The sequence below is a fragment of the Pararge aegeria genome, chromosome 5 (genome assembly GCF_905163445.1).
Source record: "Pararge aegeria chromosome 5, ilParAegt1.1, whole genome shotgun sequence".
Classification (NCBI taxonomy): domain Eukaryota; kingdom Metazoa; phylum Arthropoda; class Insecta; order Lepidoptera; family Nymphalidae; genus Pararge; species Pararge aegeria.
Genome location: NC_053184.1, coordinates 10,381,488 through 10,404,485, shown reverse-complemented (window position 1 = coordinate 10,404,485; position 22,998 = coordinate 10,381,488). Strand labels below are relative to the sequence as shown.

At 34.1% G+C, this 22,998-nt stretch overlaps 2 protein-coding genes across 2 annotated transcripts; one reads left to right on the top strand and one right to left on the bottom strand.

The window, feature by feature from the left end:
- The first annotated feature begins 356 nt into the window (after positions 1-356).
- On the top strand, positions 357-10,915 carry LOC120623626 (zinc transporter 9). Its single transcript, XM_039889708.1, has 12 exons — positions 357-822; positions 2,821-3,020; positions 3,393-3,465; positions 3,986-4,115; positions 4,715-4,853; positions 6,383-6,538; positions 7,474-7,585; positions 8,178-8,388; positions 9,056-9,173; positions 9,260-9,334; positions 9,706-9,819; positions 9,911-10,915. The coding sequence occupies exons 1-12, from the start codon at positions 432-434 to the stop codon at positions 9,953-9,955; spliced, it is 1,764 nt and encodes a 587-aa protein (XP_039745642.1). The 5' UTR covers positions 357-431; the 3' UTR covers positions 9,956-10,915.
- A 4,873-nt stretch (positions 10,916-15,788) lies between these two features.
- LOC120623627 (ufm1-specific protease 2) lies at positions 15,789-21,998 on the bottom strand. Its single transcript, XM_039889709.1, has 10 exons — positions 21,946-21,998; positions 21,522-21,743; positions 21,175-21,402; positions 20,889-21,062; positions 20,715-20,814; positions 20,040-20,186; positions 19,160-19,282; positions 18,480-18,741; positions 17,577-17,830; positions 15,789-16,674 (listed from the first exon to the last, which is right to left on the bottom strand). The coding sequence occupies exons 1-10, from the start codon at positions 21,982-21,984 to the stop codon at positions 16,463-16,465; spliced, it is 1,761 nt and encodes a 586-aa protein (XP_039745643.1). The 5' UTR covers positions 21,985-21,998; the 3' UTR covers positions 15,789-16,462.
- Between the last annotated feature and the right edge of the window lie 1,000 nt (positions 21,999-22,998).

Genomic DNA, 22,998 nt, shown 5'->3' with positions numbered 1-22,998 from the left:
TGTCTAATATATAATAAAACGTGATTGCGTTAACGTTTAACTAATATTTAATAAAACGTACTTGCGGTAACGTATAAAACACTTGTTGCGTAAAGGCCGCTCTAACAGTATATTTAAACCAGATGATTTTTTTTTTGTCTAAATATCTCGCAATAATATTTAATCTTTGCTTTACAGTCTGACACTACAGTGATCTGCCATGTGTCAACTGTCAATAAATAATTGCATTCTCTACTTTTTTCAACTAGATATTTAAGTTAAATTATGATTTACGATAATTAAAGTAAAGAATATTTTAGATAGTATTATTTTTGAATCCAAATTTTAATTGTGATAAAAAAATAAGGATTCCTAAGATGTATTGTTTTATATTCTAAGCCTCGTTTTTTTCGATAGATTCAGCATTAGCGAAATTTAATAATTTTTAAAACATGATCATGTTGCCTTCTGTTGCTGCTAAGTTGTACAAAAAATTCGGTAGACATTATGTTCAAATAAAACACTACAATTCATGCCTGGCGGCATACAGAACATTGCATAGAGACAATGTTTTCACAGTAGATAAAAATAACAAACTAATCAGGTATTTCCGTTCATCTGTTTATTTTTATGACAAAAGCGGAATTAAAGATGGTAAGGATATCAAATTGAAGGCAAGTGACATAAAAGAAACGGAAAATGCTGTTAAACAGAAAACTTTGGGTAACAATATAATAGTGAAGACTGAAACAGATGCTGATAATGTAGTCACTAAAGTCACCATAGAGAAACCTAAGGCACAGGAATCTGAAGCAGTTGAAAAGCATACTGTTGCACCACCAAGTGAGACAATAAAATTGAGTATTAGCTTTAGAACATTCTTCAGTTTTCTATAATTCTATACTAATAAAATATTATAAAGAGGTAATATTTTGTAGACCACATACGGTTCGAAACAACTGGACCAAATTTACCCATTTTCTTTATTAATAGGAAGTTATATTATGAGGAAGTAACATAGGCTACGTTTAATTTTTTTATTATTAACAATAGGCCAGGTTTTGACAACAATCGTGCCCGTTAGAAAGCAATGATGAGGTTTAGGTTGAAGCACACTTGCCTAGAAAAAGCCTATTCACTCTAGCCTTGAAGGTACTCAAATTATACGTGGCAGGAATCACAGTTGCCGGGAGGGCGTTCCACATCTTAGTGGCACATATCAGAAATGTGGATAAAAAACGTTTAGTGCGTGTTGATGGTATATCAACCACATAAGGATGCCACAGTGTCTTGCTGTTCTGTGGTAGAACGGGGAAGGAGGAACAAGATTGTGAAGTTCCCGAGCATATTCACCAAAGTATATCCGGTAAAAAACCAATAAACAGGCAACATTGCGTCGGTGCTGGAGACTATTAATTCCAAAAAAAATTAGATTTTAGCCTAAAATATTGGTATGTGTAAAGCAAGCCTGATGAAAAAATGATAGCTGCAGTATTTGCGTATGCTGACTGTAGACTAGGTATTGGCCTTTAGTAGATCTTATACCTATCTATTTTATTTTATTTATTTTATTTTATTTTATTTATTAGGTTTACTTACAAATACTTACACTAATACAACCGTTTTTAAAATTTAACTATTCTATTTAAGTGTAATGTTTTCTTAAAAGTAAACACAGCATATGAAAATATACAATAACACCATAACATGAAAACAAAAGGTATCAAAAGGTATAGGAATGAGAATATAATAACAACATTTCTCTCACACTAAAAAATAAAACAAGGTACAGTAAATAAGGGTCAATTGGTCCATGATAAAAATATCTTATCTCTGAACTTATACAACGAGTCAGAGTAAATATCAACTTCAGTGCTAATGTGGTTTAGGGTCTTACATAATCTTGGAACAGGGGAATTGGCACCAAGAACAGTTCTACGCAACAGGGGACAGAGTGGAGTTATAGGTTTACGGGGATAATTAACAGGTACCCTAAATCTAAAACTGGATAGTAATTGAGGACAGTCAATTTTAGCGTTTAGAATCTTATAAACAAACTGCAGGTCTAGAAGTTCCATGCGTTTTTCTAAAGAGTGCATTTTAAAGTATGCTAGCCTTTCCTTGTATGAAAATTTTCTGTCACCATTTCCAATACTTGCAGCCAAATGCCAGAGAAACCTCTTTTGGATACGTTCTATTCTTAATATGTGCGTTGCGTAATGCGGCCGCCATACCACACAACAATATTCTATAACACTTCTTACCAAACTGTTATAAAGAAGCTTCTTGGTTTTAATACTTTTAAAAACTTTTGCATTTCGCATAACAAAACCTAGCATTCTATATTCTATTTCTATTGAATATAAGCCAATAAATGACAAAAAATTAATAAAATTTTAACTGTGACTTTTCAATTATGCTTCAAATATTAGTCCTTATAAAAAAGAGTAATTTTATTATCAAGAAAATCTGAGTACTTTATCGGGTAGCACAGTTTATAAGATATTAAAAAAAATATCTATGAGTGTTATCTGCTCGGCTAATATAACATTATGTTACAACCAATAGCTAAAGCAAGAGGTACCACTGGGTACAGCATTAATAACCACTCTTAACAAATTTCAAAGCTTAGGTGGAATATTGGATAATAATTATTATAAAGTGTGAGAAACAAACTGCTAGACTCAGAGAACATCTCTGAGGCATGTAAAGATTGCCAAAAGGCCAAATATGTATTACCTCTTCCTCACCTCCAATTATTATTATGATTATATATATTACCTTTATTACTCATCCCATAGCTTTAAAATGTTAATAAAAATAGTTTTATGTTTTTTTTAGAAAGGAAGAGACTTCTGATTGATTTTTCTGCTTCTTATACTGAACGTAATTTTATAACACCCATGCGAGCCATGACTGAGTATTTATTGAAGCAAACAGATCTAGAGAGCTTGCCAAAGGTACTAAGAAGAAGTCCATATGAGTCTGAACCTCCTATTACTGTGTACTACAGAAAAGATGTTGAAGCAAAAGCTATTGCGGTAAGCAACAGTAATAGGTATTATTATTTCATTATATTCCTTTTTTATTAAATCCCCCAGTAGGGCACAAATATCCTCTCTAATAGAAGAGATGCATGTAGAGCTTTGACTCTCCACTCTGCTACTAAATACAGTTTGGTATGCTTCAACAATTTATTATTCCATGTTCTGCACACCTGGCTCTAACCAATTTCCTACCCCTGTCATTGTTATTTCTTAAAATTTTTGGCCAAACTATGGAATGGGATTGTTTGTTTGACTTTCCCAAACCCACCAAGTCCATAAAAGTGATAAAATTAAGTATTCAAATAAAAAAAAAGCAAAGATATTGAATATAATGTTTATCACTATTAACACTCTAATAAATTCTAGGTCTGGGGTTCTAAAGATGCTCTTGATAAAGAGTTACTAAGACGAGAGTTGGACAGGAGAAGATATGAACAAGGTAATAAAAACACATAGAGACACTGCACTACCACACACCATTGCAGTTCAAAATGACAGTCCTGTCAAGTCCCAACAAAGTTGCAACTGTTGCATATTTAAAGGGTTGTGTGTCACAACCTGTCATTTGTGTTAGCTTGGCTGCTGCAACCTTAGTGACTATTTATACAGCTTTTAAGGAGATTTGTATGGAGAAGACAAGCCACAGCCTTTTATCAACAGTAACCAAGTAGAAACCAAGAGAGCCAATGTGACAGAAAGCTTCAGTTGTGGCAATGATCCAGCTGAACGGTATTCCCCTTATTCCATATATTATTCATAATAGGTAATAGTGATTTCGATAATTATTTCTTAATTTAAAAAGTGTTTCCAAGTTAGTTACTCCCATTTATGTAAGAACTTAGATGGTTACTGCAAGCCACTCACAATCTGTAAAATATAAAATGGTATAAATTTAATTATTAAACTTAGTATCTGATACATAAAATTTAGCTTTAACAAACTCCCTTGATGAATTACAGATGTATTCACGGTAAAAAGAAGACTTAGAAATTACAGAAGGGAAATGGGCCACAAGAGATTAAAACATGGTGTAGAAGAAATGGGTTTAAGAACTGTCTCTGGAAGAGTTGTGCTGACAGCTATTGGAATGTAAGACATAGTTTATAATAAATAAATTTACCACCTTTCAAGGAAAATATGGAATATTATACTTGTTTCCATCATAAATTGTGTGTAGATAAATAAAACGTTCCATTAATTAAGTGAGGTGATTTTGGCGATATTTGCCCCCGTTTTACCCTTGTGAGATGTCGTGAGATTTTGCTTCACCCCCTCCTGACGACCTTAATCATGTATAATCGCGATTCTTTTTATTTATTAGTAACAACTAGTCTTAAAGATTTCTAAGAACATAGTCTAAAATCACACAATAATACTGAATTAAAACAAATATTTATTCCAATTCAGCAACTTTTCCCTTAATTTAACCTAGTTTACTCGTAATTTTACACTGTTTCTTGGCAGAAAAGAATTCGGAAAAGAATGATCATGAGATTGGGTGAGGTCCGGCTCGAACACCTCTCCCCTCTCCACTCCCAAAATACCTCCCTAATTAAGGGACGCCCCTTTTAGAGAGTTTCTCTTGTTTACGATTATTACATTTCATATATATTTTTTACATTTTCATGTGAAAGTATGAACATTACCAATCAAAAGTTCAAAATTTCAGTTCACTGTTTTAATTACAGAAACGGGTGTAACTTTGTCTTCAAACTTTGCGCTTGGCTGTACACTGGATCACACAGTTTGTTCTCAGAGTGCATACATTCCCTCGCTGACACTGTTAATCAATTGATTTTGGCCTATGGCATACATAAATCAGTACAAGTAAGCTTCAAACTGTAATTCTTTGTTATTAAGTTTAATTTTTTTTTCTTAATCCGACGAACATGCTGCGAAATTATGTACGCGGACAAGGAGGCCTCGACGAAGATTTTATTCACAAAATTAGATAGATGGGTAGATAGAGTAATACTTACTTACTTTTACTAAGTACTTTAGTACAACAAAACACAAAGAAATAGTACAACAAAGATTAATTAGTACATAGTGAAGTAGTGTAGTGTGATAGTATAAAGACGGTCTACTCTCACTCATCACTTTAAGTGGTTTTTTAAAGTAAAAAATTGAAAGATTTATACTAATTTTAATAAGTGCCCATGTATAAAACAAGGGTCCGTTGTATATATATCTATATCGATAAATGAAATCAAATTTATTGTAAATCTCAGTAAAACGTCATCATTTACTGTCGCTCGTTTTTTTAAAAAAATTACCTTTTCGTGAGTGTGCTATTATTATGAGCCCGTAATTTTATTTATAATCGTTTTTATTAATAAATAAATAAAAGAGGAAATATGTCATTGTCATCTAATTTTGATCTCAGTGACCATCTATATATATAAAAGAGAAAGTGTGTAGGTATGTTCCGTATAGGCTCCGAAACGGCTGGACCGATTTCTCCGAACTTTCAGAGAATCTCCGGATTGACCTGGCGAGTGATCCTGTAAAGTTTGGTGACGATCGGAGCACTCCTATTTTTGAACTGTCAAACTGTCAAATACAGCTTTTACTTACTATGATGATATTCTATTGTTGGGTGTACATGGGTGTAGATAATGATCTTCACCCGGTCGAGAAGAGAATAGAAGAGAATGAATACGGAGAGAAATAAATGATTTAATATCTATAATAATAAATGATTATACCTAGATGTAAGTTTATTGTTTAAATAAAATAAAGCAAAATCTAGCCAGGCGAAGCGGGCTGGGTACGCTAGTAACTTATAAATACCTGTCCGAAGACTCACTTATAACTTGTGCAGGCGGCATTGCACGAGCGGTTCTGGTCAAACGAACACATACTCCAGCTATAATAGGAATCAAATCGTTCTGTCGGCGAAAAAAATATACATCCCTTTTGTTTCGTCCGCCCGGTCGTATTGACCCGAGACAAATCTTGGTTCTCATTGAAGTAATTAAAAACATATTGATGTAGTTTCTTAAATATGGTTCAACAAGTACATATCACGATAATATTCTTGGATTTGGCGATATTTCGACCCAGTTGCATGGATCGTGGTCACGACGGGACTCACTATGTCACTAACTATATTATTGTGGTATTTACCCGTTGAATTATATTAAGGAAATGTTGAACTCAAACCGCACGCAAATCTTAGTTTAAAATATTGTATAGAAGCTTGTCCGCAAAGTAACGCCACTTTGCGGAAATCCATGATATATTAACAAAAAGCATTTTCGCGGAGTATAGCAAATTAAGCTTAATTTTGTTAATATTTAGTTTAAAATCTCTAATTTATGTAGTTGTTTTGAAATCATGGTTAGTATTGCTAGATTGCAGATCCCGATCATCCATATGGCTACACAAACATGAGATATGTTTCATCCCTGATCTCAGGAGTGGGAATTTTCTGTGTGGGATGCGGTTTATCGTTCTATCATGGAGTCACTGGAATCATAGATCCACAGCCCCTGCATGATTATTATTGGGTAAGTGATAAGGACAACATTGTTGCTTAACTTTAACTAGTTGCTGCCCGCTACTTCGTTCGTATTTGTTTCGGTTTTTTTTAAAGTCATGATGTATTACTTATTTATTAGGATAATAAAACATTATTTTAGGACCCCGAACTGGTAAGCGTAGCGTTGGTCAACCCCCAACGAGGTGGACAGACGACATTAAGCGCGTCGTAGGTAGTCGTTGGATCCAAGCGGCACAGAACCGTGGAATTTGGAACTCCCTACAAAATACCTATGTCCAGTAAAGAGATGTGCAGTGGACGTCTATCGGTTGATATGATTTTAGGACAAATTTGACTACCATGAACAGGTTATAGTGAGTCAACCTTCAAAGATAGACATAAACTGACGCGGATTTTTTTTAAGAACTTTTAAAAGGGAATAATAATTTAATTATACACAATTTTTGCATACTCGTTAACGCGGCGCACGTTATGAACGATTCCAAAATGTATAATTTTCCCGTTTTTATAACAATTTTCATTGATTCTCCGCTGCTATTGGGCGCAACCTGATGTTATGTAGCCTTTCTTGATAAATGGACTATCCAACAAAACAATATTTATAAAAAAAATATAGATTCATTTGAGAAAAACTATGATTTAGTAATCGTCCAGTAGTTATTAAAAAAGTTAATGCTCGAACCAGTTTGCTTCTTTAATAGTTTTGAAAGACAATATGAGATGGTGATAACAAAAAAAACCGGCTAAGTTTGTTGTGGGCTTCTTCTTAGACCAGGGCGCGTTTGGAACCCTCGTAGCTTTAGTTTTAAGTTGAAGAATTTAGTTATCGCCATCAACTCACTCCTATGTCATATTTTACATGTAATGTACGCATAAAAAGTGCCATCTATGTGCCTATTTGAATAGAGAAATATTTGACTTTGACTTTGTATTGTGTTTTAGGCATACTTTGTACTCGGAGGAGCAGTAGTGTCAGAAGGCGCTACTCTGATGGTAGCGCTCAGTGCAATTCGTAAAGGCGCCAAGGAAGCACATATGTCTTTGTATGAGTATAGTAAGTACATAATTTAATGTTTTTCAAGTAAAGAGTGGGATACCCTGGTTACCCCCCCCAGCTCGAAACATTCTATGGATTATCATGCCAGGAGAATCACTGACACAGGAAATTCAAAACCTTGTAAACGAACGTGTATTTTGTGTGTGTCTGTAGCATCGTAGTTCCCGGACGGATGACCGCCAAAAAAGGGGCGGATTACATATTTTTACAGCTCCTTAATAATGGGTATCAAATGAAAAGGCTTGACTATTAGAATGATGTACACTATAAAGAAGGGTTTCTTAAATTTTAAATATACAAAGACAGTACAGACATCGCCATCTAGCCCCAAAGAAAGCTTAGTTTGTCCTATGGCCTTGTTGGTACCAAGGTAACTGATTAATATTTTATAAATAATGTACATATAAGCTCTCAGACACTAAAAAACATTCATGCTCATCAAACATTTTCGAGCTGTGGGAATCGAACCCACAGCTTTGGACTCAGAAAGCTGGGTCGCTGCCCACTGCGCCAATCGGCTGTAATTTATACAATATCATACGTCTATAAAGAAATTACGTGATTTTTTGAAGGAGAAGTCTGGTTTCAGTAATGCGCAGCTCGGACCCGTCGGTGAATGTGGTGTTGTTTGAGGACACGGCGGCCGTGGCAGGCGTTGTGGTGGCGGGCAGTTGTATGGCCTTATCGCAGTACACGGGCAGTCCACTACCCGACGCTATCGGCTGTATACTGGTGGGTACGCTACTCGGCGGGGTGGCGTCCTTCATAATACTGAGCAACGTTGGCGCCCTCGTTGGCAGGTAAACAATATAAAAAGCAATCAATTGGTCTTAAGAGCTTGATGCAGTTCGGTTAGAAAATTTAGCCGTCCAGTACACATCGCGTAAAGAATTACGAAATAATGTTGAAGGGTGCATAAGTATTAAGTATATTTAATAAAGCATCACTTTGTAAAAATTAAAAAAAAAACAACGTGTGTGTGTACTTATGCACACGCGTTAGAAGTTGTACCTACTTCTTTGGCGTAATAAGATAAAAAAATTATTATGACGCATTATCTAGTTAAATAAAGTTTATTTATTTATTATATATATAAATGCACAAATACGAACAACATAACTATAATGACAAATAGTGTAGTTTATTTATGTATCACAATAAAAATATTTCTACATAATTAAAGAAATGGACATAATAAACATAATTAAATTACCATACTAAAAGACTCATTATAGGACTAATATAACTTCAAAAAGCATATTTATTTTTTTGAAGCATTCAAACATATCCAAAACATTCTCAGTATTTACTTGTGACAACCCTATTGAAGATAAAAGACCGACACGTGCATAGTAACTGTAAAATGCTTAAATTTCACATTCCTTCGGCGTAGTTTTTTTAACACGCTAAGTAATATAACTTAATAAAAATATTTTTCAATTACTGAAATAAAAAATATTGTTATAGGTCCATTCCGCAAGAGCAGTTGGATGAAATTAATAGTGTGTTAGAAAGGGATTTCATGATACGAGCAATACATGATGTGAAGGGTATAGATATAGGAAGCAACCTTATTAGATATAAGGTAAACACCTCCTTTATTATAATTATTTACTTTTCGTTTGATATGTTTTTATTTATACTGTATATTTTTATATAATAATATTTCAGGCTGAAGTGGATTTTGATGGCAGAGCACTCACAAGATCTTATTTAGAAAAACATGACTTGAATATGTTAATGGAGGTAAGTAATGACTAAGTTTAATTTTAAAATACATATCAAGGCTGGTGGATTGGAATCCGTATTTCCTCTGGCCAATGCGACCGGATTGCATCCTTCTGTTGCCAATGTTGGAATTGCTATATACCTTTTTATAAGTCTAAGCTACTGTTGGCGACATCTTAAGTCAGATTGGTTGATTTTTCACTTGAATCAAATGCGTGTATATTAAAAGTTCAAATTCCTATTATTATTCAACCAGAAGCTTAAATTTTGACATGTTTTTATATCTACGCAATTGTCTTTGGGAACGTTGAACATAGATAAAATTTTACTTATGTAATGCAACAGACCTTTTTTTTGGTAGGAATTATATAGTTTCAATATTATTTCAGGATATGAAAAAAATAGAAACAATCGATGATGTTGAAGCATTCCTACTAAAGCATGGTGAAAATATCGTTGACATGTTGGGCGGTGAAATTGATAGGATAGAATTGAAATTAAGGGTAAGAATTGTGTGTCCTCTTTATCTGTAACGAGGTTCTTTATTCTATCTTGTACTGTACGATGAACTAATTTATATTTTTTTTATTTCAGAAAAAGTTTCCGCAAATCCGGCACTGTGATCTAGAAATATTATAATCATATCGTACATAGTACGTACCTATAATAGATAGATATAGTTAATATATGAAATAGCCAGTTTAAATGTTTTCATGCTTACCATACTGAAAGCTGTTGTTTGCTAATGTTATTATTGATGGTGTTTATGATAAAATTTTCCGTAGCTCTCAAATTAAGTCGAAGTATAAGCGGAAAATCACGAGAAAATTACCTTATAGGGTGACAATAAAATATAAGTTAAGCACTTATTCTTCATGGATAAAAATACTTCAGTATTTTAATCTGTCACGATGCAGCGTACTTACGCTGAATTCTGGTCGATGGTAGATTAGGTGGGTTTTTATTTAAACATAAACCCGGATTAGTAAATCAGAGATTAATGCGAAAAAATAAACTCACTAAATTAATAGTTGCGTGTGCTAATAAAAATCCTAACACGTCCAACATCATTACTTATCATATACCATGTTATTAGTAAGTTATATTACTCACCAAAAAAACGGGATAAGTGAGCACGGGGTAAGTACACGCTAGTACGTACATCTCATGGACAATTGCGGCCAGCAGTTAGCCAAAGATGTGCTCATCAAGGTACTGGAGACTCTTTAAAATGAATTTTAAAGAGTCTCCAGTACACCTTTTTGTGTTAAAAGCTATATTGGATATGTCAAAATAAAATAAAAGGTGGTTCGAGGTAAATAAAGGAATAACTTTTATAGCACTCACTATATAATAAGGATAGATTAGCAAAAGCTGGCTAAATAAAATAGGTGTTAAGTTTAATATTAAATCACGTACCGTATCTTTTGTCCTTAGGCACTCTCTTATCTTATAAGAAATGCGCGGTAGACATAAAGCGGCGTTAACATGTTCTGATCATTGTACTATGAATTGAAAAAAAAAACAATTGGATTATATCAAAATAATAATTGAATTCAGTTTTTAAATTGCACTGTTTCAGTATTTCCATATTTCATTATATTATTTATAATTAAATTAATTGAGAACTGAGATAACACTTATGTTAACAAACATTTCTATAATGCTCGCAAGGCATCGATTCGAGATCCGTAATTTAATAAATAACGTTCAACTGTCGAATTGAAAATAAAATACTCCTAAACCCCAAGGCGTGATCCAGTTGGGTCGATTAATGAGTATTCGTTAAAGTTAAAGTTAGACCTTGACTGTAGTCTTACCCGATGGTAGGTGATGATGCAGTCTAAGATGGTAACGGGCTAACCTGTTAGGGGTATGACACTTATATTAATCCCAACCTCCTAATCGGTTTCTACACGACATTATACCGGAATCTTGAATCGCTTAGTGACACGTCTTTATCGGTGCCTTGGTTACTAGCCATTGCCGAACCAGACCAGATCAGAGAAAAATCAGTAATTGTTTGTTGCGGTATTCTATTGTGTTTTGACCACAAGTAATTTTGTCCTTGCTACCAAACGTTTAAGCAAGCAGCGCGGTTTGTCAAATGGTGACAGCAGCGTCAGCGTATCTAAATTCGGATAGTTATGTTAGGAACAGTGGTTTTATGTTTAGGTTGAATACCATAAGTCACGCTAATATGTACCTACTTCCTTATATTTAAAAATGCAATCATGCATATATAAAAAAGTGCCAGCTTTTACTAATTGTCTTTAATTTCGGATATAAAACTTTGTCAAGCCTAGTAATGAGTGTTACTTGAATATTATTGCTATAGAACTGTGATTTTTGTTGTATATAGTAATTAATTATTAAGTATAAAATATGTAGCTCTAAATCTAAAAATATATTCATAATGTAAATAAAGTTGTTAAACAGAATTGTTTTTAAACTATACTATAACCCATCCAAGCTCAAATAATAGTCCATATAAAATTATAATTTAATTGGTACAAAATATTCATTCACAATTCATTTTATGGTTAATAAGTCAGAAGTAAAATTCAAATAAAAAAATAAAAACGCATGTGAAGTTTTACATAAAATTAGAAACATTTTTGCCACTTCTATTGTACATAAATTACTGAACTAAATTCAATCTGAAACTGGGGCTCTCCTCTTCCACACTTTTTACTGGAATCATTGTGAATAGGCAATGTTTCTTGTAACAAAGTGTGGAAAATTAGATCAGCAGTTTCAGATTAATTTAGTTTGCCCTTTTTAGAAGTCGATTTACGCAAATACCTCTATGAGCACATTTTCTCTTGTTGATCCATAAGATAAATATATTAAATGCTTGCGCATAAATCCCTTCTGTTGGACTATTTTTACACAATAATGTATAATAATACAGATTGATCTAAAACCAAACAAAAGTGGAATATCTTGTCGAGTGTCACAATCTGTGACTTAAGTTAGAACAAAATAACAAATCCTTTTTAGGTAACATCATTTATATGTTAACTGCAACACGTTATATTGCAAAAATAGAGATAAAATAAATGCCAGTATAAAAATGGACCTGGAATTACTAACTTCTAGAGGTACAACATAATGGATCTCGTATCATCAAAAAATATAACTCACGCCATTAATATTCACGCACACACGTTTGTTGTAAGAAAGTGATAGCAAAACATCCGTCGCGTTTAGTAATCTGATCTTTAATGGCACGGTTTAAACATTAAAGGAAAAATTCTTTACGAAATTTGTTACGTACCTCTTAAGTTGTGTAGTTGCAAATCCTAGTTTACAAAAGTGGGAACCGACATAAGACAACACTTATTTGCTGTGAGTTGGCAAAAAACAAAAAATTACTACTGTCTTAAGTTTTATCATGTCTGTCTCTCACTATGGTGAAATATATCACTTACGCTCCTTTCCTTTTTTTTTTTCACATGAATGCACATAATTATGAAATTTTTGATCTTATATAAACTTTCCCACAAGAAATCATGAATATTCCATTTTTATATGTATCAATATATTTATAATTTATAGCAAATTAATAAATTCATAATACATAAGCCAATTAATAATTTCCTTTGACACAACCTAACCAGTCTTTCTTATAACGTAGTATAAACAAACTTTCATTTAATATATAAGGTTTAAAGTGGTAATAAAATTAAAACAATGATTCATTATAAACGTTAACTAGCTTGCGATTAATAAATACCGACAAATATTTTTTTAATAGATATACAGGATGTTTGGTGCATCGTGTGCCAAATCGAATCTGATGATTGGAGGGGTCTTTGGCTATCTCTTCAGCCCTCGTAAAAAAATCTTGCTCAAACGGTTTTTTTTATACTGATTTTAAATTGTTTTTTTAAAAATTGTAAAAATTCTACATTTAAATTTTAATAAAAAATAAAGTTGTTAAGTATTAATTAATTTTCTTTTTAATCTTTAATTTGTAACGTTTTACGCTTCTTTTGAAACTAGAATTACACGCCAGCAACATCTAGTTTTTGTTTTACAGCCCCGCAAAGTTTTTTTTACGTAAAAAAATAAGCTTGAACGTCAACTTTCGGTTTTAATAAAAAAAAAACTAAAAGTGATCATGTTCTTCCAATTTTTTTAAAACATCTCTGGACTGTCCCCTTTCTAATGGTGTGCAATATGCCATGAAAAGTAATTAGTAACATCACTAATTTTCAAATTTTCTAAACTTGGTCGCAATTTTCTAATATTCAACAGGTGAAAGAAAAACAAGGGTTTGCGTAAATAACACTCACAATTCACAAGGCAGATGACATTTTCTGTCTCTTTCATAAAGTTATACGCCCGTTGTTCGTTTAAACAGGCAAAAATAGTTTTTTCACTCTAGTGAAGCGAAATCTATCTTCTATTCCTTTCTTGCATAGTGCAAACCTGTTTGAACCAATCGCGAACGGGCCCCGCGTCGCGTCGACACGGCGGCCATCTTATTTTTTAGTCGAGACATCACTGCCTCTGCTGCCTAACGTGTGTGCTAGCTTACTGTACTCCACGATTCTTTTATTTAGTTTTCGTTAAGTTTTGTTGTTTTTTGTTACGTTTTATTTACTTTTGGTGTTATTGTTAAACTTTGTTGACTTTTTTGTTGTTGCAATGACGACATACTCTAACGAGGAATATGCGGACATCATAATGGTTTATGGTGCAGCCCGTGGTGTCGCTCGTGCAGCGCAACGACTTTACCAGGAACGCTTTCCTGGTCGACGATTACCTGGCCGCAGAGTCTTCCAAGACACATACCGACGTTTACGCGAGACTGGGAGTGTCAATTTTCATGAACCAAGGGGACATGTTGTGCGACATAATGTTGAAGTGGACGAGAGAATACTGGCACTTTTTGAGGAAGACGACACAAGAAGCATTAGATATGTGGCGGCACAACTTGATATTTCAATATGGAAAGTGTGGAAAGTCCTTCGACAAAACGAAAAATATCCATTCCACGAGACTCCGGTTCAAGGTACGTAATTTAAAACCTTTGTTTGACGTTGCCTTTGTTTAGCAGGTATCCATAATCTTCTAGTGCAATTAATTACTGCTCAAGGGGAATTAAAAAGATTTTTGGTTGTTGCAGGTCTTGAGGGTGGCGACTTTGACAGACGAATGCACTTTTGTCGGTTTTTGTTACACACAGATGTGGATAATCCTGATTTTTTAAAAAGAATACTGTGGACTGACGAATCCAAATTTACCAGAGAAGGGATTCTTAACTTGCACAATTTACACCATTGGGCACCGAAACGGCAAAACCCACATGCCAAAAGACAGCAATCTTTTCAAAGACGGTTTAGTGTGAACGTTTGGGCAGGAGTGATTGGGAATCAGGTAATTGGACCGCACTACCTGCCTGATAACTTAAATGGCGATAATTATTTAGAGTTCCTGCAAAATGATCTGCCGGAATTATTGGCCGAGGTGCCCGTGTTTAATGAAGATGTGCCCATAGTATTTCAAAATGACGGCTGTCCCGCGCATTGGCGTTTAACTGTGAGGGAATACCTCGATAATGTGTTCCCCAATTCGTGGATTGGGCGCGATGGGCCTATTGCATGGCCTCCACGTTCCCCAGACTTAACTCCGTTAGATTTTTATGTCTGGGGACGTGCCAAAGAGCTAGTATACGCCACAGAAGTCCCAACGAGGGAGGTACTAATACAACGCATAGAAGCGGCCTTCGGTACAATTAAGAACGAAATACGGCTTCGGACTACAACTGTAACAATACGTCAAAGATGTCGGGCCTGCATTCGAAACAGGGGTGAACAATTTGAGCAGAATTTGTAAAAATTATGAAATAAATGTTTCAAATGCAATGTATTATTTTTATTTCAAGTAAAACCTACGAAATTTAAAAATTTTACCTGCTTGTGAGTTTTATTTACGCAAAAACTTGTTTTTCTTTCATCTGTTGAATATTAGAAAATTGTGACTAAGTTTAGAAAATTTGAAAATTAGTGATGTTACTAATTACTTTTCATGGCATATTGCACACCATTAGAAAGGGGACAGTCCAGAGATGTTTTAAAAAAATTGGAAGAACATGATCACTTTTAGTTTTTTTTTTATTAAAACCGAAAGTTGACGTTCAAGCTTATTTTTTTACGTAAAAAAAACTTTGCGGGGCTGTAAAACAAAAACTAGATGTTGCTGGCGTGTAATTCTAGTTTCAAAAGAAGCGTAAAACGTTACAAATTAAAGATTAAAAAGAAAATTAATTAATACTTAACAACTTTATTTTTTATTAAAATTTAAATGTAGAATTTTTACAATTTTTAAAAAAACAATTTAAAATCAGTATAAAAAAAACCGTTTGAGCAAGATTTTTTTACGAGGGCTGAAGAGATAGCCAAAGACCCCTCCAATCATCAGATTCGATTTGGCACACGATGCACCAAACATCCGGTATACATTTTTGAATCGGCGGCATTTTAACCCGTATCTCTCGCAGTGCTTTTCCTTTCGCACGCCAAGGTCCTTTTGTCCCCTAATACCAAAATTAAAATTAGCACTTTCACATCAGGACTGTTAGTGCCAACTATATATTAGAATATTGTAGTTTCGATCTACTTTAAGTAGGTCCATAGTTCAATGAGACACTTTTAAGAGGGATGCCGCATTACTTTGTATATATTTAAATGTATTACAAATATATGTGCTGAAATTTCGCCCACGTAAAATATTGGTTTAACCGATTTATTTATCGTAAATGTTACGATATTCATTTCTATTGAGCAAAATCATTAGACACTTATTTTTATATGTTATCAATCGATTGCTCACTTAAATGCAAGATGGAATTTTTCTATTCGAAATAATAATTCAAGGTTATAAATGACATGTTGCTATCGGTTGAAACATAGTTAACATTTTTTAAACAATATGGAGTATATAGACTAAAAAAGCTGTTTTGGAATTAATAGTAGTTTAAAATTAGCCTTTTCATATTAAAAATGATGGAATACAAATAATGGCAATGAAATAACTGCGCTTTTGTTACGCCCCATTTTAACCGAATCCAAAGTGGACACAATGGAATATTCCTATACACATATAAATTTACTAGCCATTTTATTAAAAAAAACTTTATATAGCTGGTTTTGTTAGTGGCAAACAAAGATTATAATGAGCTGTTTTGTTCCAAAAGTCCGAATTCTTCCAGCCGCACCATCCCTTGCTGATAACAACGCTTATGTCGTCGGCGCCCGTGTAGTGTGGATCAAGTATAAGATATCGCGTCTCGTTCGTAACACTGTTGTATTCTACGCCTAATATCGTATGGGCTAGCACACCGCCACCTAATTGGTAGATAAACAAATATGAGACACAAAAACATTACAAATGTCCGTTATTTCGATAATGGTAGGGGTTCCCAACATTATTAAGATAGCGGCGCACTCACTAGTTAAGAAATTTTCCACAGCACCCGTGCCCTAACCTAGATAGAAACTTGTTAGTTAGGCGCGCGCAAAAATTAAAACATCACCATTATGATACTAAAAAAACATAGTACGTTATGAATTTTAACAAAGAGTTAAGAAAAATAAAACTACCCCAACAAAGATATGGCTGGACTTGGTGTAGGACAATTTTGATTTTTATTAAGAATAGTAGGACCGCCTCGCGGTGCACACCTATACTTTCTACTGCGCCCAGGTTGGGAAGCCCTGGTATATAGTCCATCAAACTTTGTGACTTCTGGAACTTCGTGCGCAAAAATCAATATTCGGTACCAATATATTAGCATCGGGTCGGCACAGTTGACTACCTGCGCGCTGCTCGCTGCTAATTCCGCGACGACAGTAAGGTTTGAATCGAATTATACCAATACTGTTGAACACACAATCCCTAACTGAATTATTAATAAATTAGCTTCTGTACCTTTCGCATATCGTCTGCGAAAGGTACAGAAGTCTTTTGTCGGATTGAGTTATACGCTTTTATATAACTTGCTTGAAGAAAGTGAAAACATCGTGAGGAAACGATGACAATGGTCACGACAACAATGGTCTACACAATGTTCTCAAAGGTATGTGGAGTCCACCAATCCACACTGGGCCAGCGTTGTGGGCTACGGCCTTAAACAGTCTCATTGTGGGAGGAGACCCGTGCTCTTTAGATAATGGGTTGATATGATGATGATGTTGAATGTCATTCCTTTTTAACCATATTAACTTTAGACAAATAAAATCATACTAACCTATCATGATTGGGCTTCCATGCCTCTCGAAATGGTGAACAAGCTCTGGCGTGTAGCTAAGCAATTCTGCGCCAGTGTTAGCAAAAATAATCCTAGATTGTACACCCAAGAGGGATTCCAAACAAAACATCACTTCCGTTGATCCTATCCATTGCTTAGAACCTAAAAAGGCGGATGCCTTATCACCAATATTAACAAGGCAGTATTGGATATCTCTGTGTGTTGGTATATCGATTGTATTATATCCTTGAAACCTAAAACAAAATATCAATATTTATAGGTAATCTGAAATAGTTCAGTTAGTTAGTAGTTCAGCGACCCTGCTTTAGTTTGATTCCCACAACTGGCAAATTTTTGTGCGATGAACATGAATGTTTTTCAGTGTCTGGGTGTTTATATGTATATTATAAGTGTTTATATACATAAAATTATTCATTAAGGATATTCATCAGTCATCTTAGTTACCATAACACACGCTACGCTTAATTTGGGGTTAGGTGACGATGTGTGAATTGTCTTAGTATATATATTTATTTGTTTATTTATCGTATCCGATCAGGGAAGGACAGCTTACGTCAGAGATGTGGAATTGATGCAATTTGTTCTAAAACTTTCATTCAATCATTATTGCATTCAGTGCATTGTCCAAAAAGGTACGAACAGCCTGTTCGAGAAACACTTCTAAATTGGAGTGGTTTTTGATGCTTCAATATTAGTCTTGAATACAGTTTCTGCATTTTTTATTTATGTTGATTGATGATTGATTCTGGAGTAACGGCACTGAGAGGATATTGTATCCTTAATATGTGTGTATCTGTGGATATATTTTCCCTGATACATTAATAGATGATAAGGGGTGGGATAAAACATCAAAGCCTTAACTGGCAAAAATGGTTAACTTACTTGAACCAAGAAAATATAGTCTGCATGGACCGATAGGCACAACCCCAGCCATCGTCATTGAAGTTATCTTGCATGTAGTGGTGGTAGGAGTAGCGCCCTCGAACCAGAGCTACAGTTACATCTGGCTTGATTGGCTGAGGCGGTATAGCTTCATGTGGGTTGATCAATTTCCCACTCTTGGAAGGATACGCGTTCCCCCTTCTGAACATAGGCCTGTCTAGTGGTAAAGAGAGCTGTTCGTGTAGCGACCGCCTCTCACTTTCTGGAAGAGAAATCTATTTTTAGAAGGTCTCCCGCAAATTACATTCTTAGGTACAGATTTTAAAAATCCTATCTTGGTGCTTTACAGTGGTATACAGTGGCGTGCATAGAGGGTACGCACAGAGCATGCAGATCATATAAAATGAAGAAAATCTCCAATACTATTTATAAATACTTAAGGGTAGGCTTTATAACTCTTACAATGCCTACCTTTAAGTTTTTTATAACTTGTAATTAGAGATTTCCTTCATTTTATATCCCACATATACCACATAGTGTTCCTTTTTAATATTGTTTTGTCAACAAAAGATTCAGATGATTTTGTCTCATTTTAATTAAAATAATACTTATTTGTGTTGATATTAAGATAGTATAATAATATTAGTCGAGGATTTTTCAGTTTTAAATAAATAACTTACCCATGCTTTCATCTGGTATGCCTTTAGGTACAACTCGTGTGATAAAGTGACCAAGTTCCGGAGGTAGAAAATGGAAAATTTCAGGTAAACGTAAACCTGCTCCATCTCCAATACCTTCTTGACCTGTCAATAAATCATTATTAATCATGGTTAACCAAGTAAAGTGAAATAAAGTGGTGATAGCCCAGTGGGTTGGGCTTCGGCTTCACTTTCGAGGAGCCGGGTTTGAATTCCAGAATGCATTTCTATCTTGTCTAAGTTATGAGCAATTTAACTAATTAAAATATCACTTGCTTCAACGGAGAAAGAAAACATTGTGAGGAAACCTGCATGCCTGAGAATTCTCCATAATGTTTCAAAGGCGTTTGAAGTTCACCAATCCGCACTGGGCAAGCATGGTGGGCTATAGCCTGAACCATTTTCATTGTGGGAGGAGACCCGTGCCAGGGCACACGCATTTCCATGCATGCAAAATGATATTATTGCTATAATCCACAACAGCTAGAATAATCTCTATAGTACATGAATATGAAGAGAAAAATTCTAGCAAGAAATATGCAGAGAATAACACAAAAGTTAAACCTAGCTTCATAAATTGCTAGGTGGAAATTTTTTTTGTAAGAGATAACTCAATATATGTGTGAATTGTTTCTGAAAACTTTCTGGTATGTTATAACAAGCTGAAAATTTTATAGCTTTAAAAAAGTCTTCCCCAAGAAGAAGTAATGAAAGAAGTGGCACCAAATTAATTCTCGACATTATCATCATCATTGTTGTTACAAATCTGCGTGCAGCAACTATGCTTACAACAAGCTATTGATTTTGTTTGTGGGAGTGTTCTTTTTCCTGAATAGGTAATGGATTCTAAAAGGTTACTTACCTAGTTGCTCCAATAAAACATATTCAAGTAGTTTGAGAGATCTGCAAGCAGCTTCAACTAGGACAGTGTACAGTTCTGACAGTTTTGTGTTTCTGTGTATCATGGCCAAAGTATCCACCCTTAGGGGCATACTGATGCAAAATGACGCTGAAATCAAACAAGAAGTGTTTGGTTTCAAAGTATCAGTTAATCCAGGGTACACATAAATTTATAATGAAATATAAACTCTTCTGAGTAGTTAGACAAATTAACTCTTTAGTAGTAATTTAATAAGTACTGCATAGTATTTAAAACACTCTATCCTATGTAAACTAATATTTTAAATCTGCTGCATCCGTTTTGAAAAGATTACTATTTATTAATTTAAATGTTGAACTTTTGGCTTAATATGTAACAGGCTGTCTAAAAAATATAGCTGTGAATTTGTCAACCAAGTTTAATCATTTTTTGCATTTAAAATGTAGTCTAATCTGTCTGACTTAAATTGTGTAAAGATCTATAGAGGATGTTATTCTTTAGCAGATAGGAACAAATGTCTCACAAGCATTTCAATTGTTAAATACCTAGTATATTTTTCAACCTAATAGTTTAGAAATATTCTGAACGATCAGGTTACCTATAAGTTCTTAAAGATGATTAATTAAGATTTTACAGGAAATCTTGAATACAACTTACGTTTTCTCTGTGTAGTCATCATCTTGACAGCTGTTTTTACTAGCTTATCTGATAACATGTCTTTTGTTGTCTTCAATACTAAATTAACAGGAACTATTTCCTAGAATATTAAATACCAAATATATACTATCAGACATAAATGAAATAAATTACAAATTTATTTAACCAACTTACAACTTTACTTATACTATGCTTTTTCTTTTTTGAAGGTTGTTCAGGACCAATGGAGTCAATTAACTCTCCTATATTTGCTTCTGTACTTGTGCCAGTAACCCCAACATCTGAAGCTACTCCAAATAAGTATATTGATGTTGAATCGATTTGGAATGAGACTTGTCCAGATGCTATCTAAGTAATACAAAATAGGTTAACTTTGAAATAATCACTTATTTTGCTTGGATAAAAGGAATAACATCATTGACTAAGTTTCAAGCTTAATTTTGCTATAATAAATATTTACCTTTTTCCTTTTATTCTGCATAATATTTTTGACTCCTGTAATTGTTGCTTCACATGTTAATGGCACCACAGTGTTTAGACGCACATGAATAAATTGTTTCCACAGTTCATCAGTCTGTAGGACTTCATAGCTTGTTTCTTCAAATTTGTCATGAACCAAAAAATGTGCTTTTATCTCTTTTTCCCTACTGATAACAATAAAAAGTGGATTGTCGGTTATGTCTACATCCTGTTAACATAAAAGAGATTAAATCACCATCATTAGTTACCAATAAAACTTACTGGGCACGGGTCTAAGAAAAGAAGTTAGCGACTTTTACAAAGAATAAATCGTGTATCGGTATATACCTGAAATATTTCCTTAGGCTTTGATTCTATAGACAAAGTTTCACTGAATTTAATAACACCGCATAACTCAATTTCAGCGGGTAAATGAAGAAGAAGTTGTCTATAAGTTTTCTGCTCATTTTCAAAAAACTCTAAACTCAGTCCTACGACGAGCAAAGTGCTGTCGTACATAAGACCGTACAGACATCCTGTAGGTTCATTCGTATTAAGCTTCGAAAGCCGCTGAAAATAAAAACAGTATAAAATTCATAGCAAACTCATTAATATTTTAGCAAAAGCTTTGCGGTTATGACGTCTAATGTAATAACTCTTATAAATTAAAAAAAAACACCCTCTCGATATTTATATCGATTTTATAATCCGTTGTTTTCTAATTAATTAATGAAAACAGTACTTAATTACGATATTTTAAAATGTTTTTTACCTCAATAACATATTTTGATATTTTAAGACGTGGTGACATTTTGATTAGTGTCGCCCAAAGAGATTTTGTGATTGTCACTTTTAATGCTGCCAGTTTTTATATTACATTAAAAATCGGACCTGACTGTGATGAAATTTTTTATGCAGTGTTTGCAATGAGTTTAAAAGGGGTCAGTGAGTATTTATGATTTATTGTCCACAGGTTTGAGTTCAGATTTGAATTCAAACATGTGGATAACGAATCCAAAATAGTAATAATTCGGACTATTTACAGCATGGTGAGAGATTGAGAATTTCAGATTATGTATTAATTATTTTTGCTACTTCGTTTAGACTCACTTTGAAAAAAAGAAGGATAGAGATTTAATTCCGTAGTGGTGATAGTCTAGTGGTAAAGGCCTCTACCTCTTTTTCGGGGTTTCCGAGTTTGACTTGACGCTTGCCTTAACGGTAACTTTAACTATCACAAACCCATCGTGATAAAACCCGCATACCTGAAAGTTGTCCATTAGGTTTTCAAATGTGTGTGAAGTCTACCAATCCGCACCTTGCCAGCAAGAGGACCGGTAATAGGTTGATAATATCAATACAAAGATTTAACAAGAACAAGGCAACGAAAATGTGTTTGTTTCTTTGTTTGTCCTTACTTCAGGCCCAGCTACCAATTTACTTTCAAAACAAACCGTTCCACACGAGATTTGTAAAAATCCTTAAACGCAGATCAAGAACACAGAAAACAGAAAGTTAAGTTCTGAGACAACACAACAAGGGTTTTATCAATTTGCATAGTAACAACATACTGACTCGATACTCAGGCTACTTATATCCATCTACTATTCTTATCCTGCGATCATCGATTCGAAACTCATATAAAATAATGTTATTCACATTAATGCCCAAAGCATTCCGGCTCATTATCTTGATTTGCTTGCGTCAATTGAGTCCCAAAATATTCATGCCGTTTTAATTTCGGAGTCCTGGTTGAAACCCTGTTTGCCTTCGACGTCATATTCATTGCCTGGGTTTCATCTGATTCGCAATGATCGCATGAGCA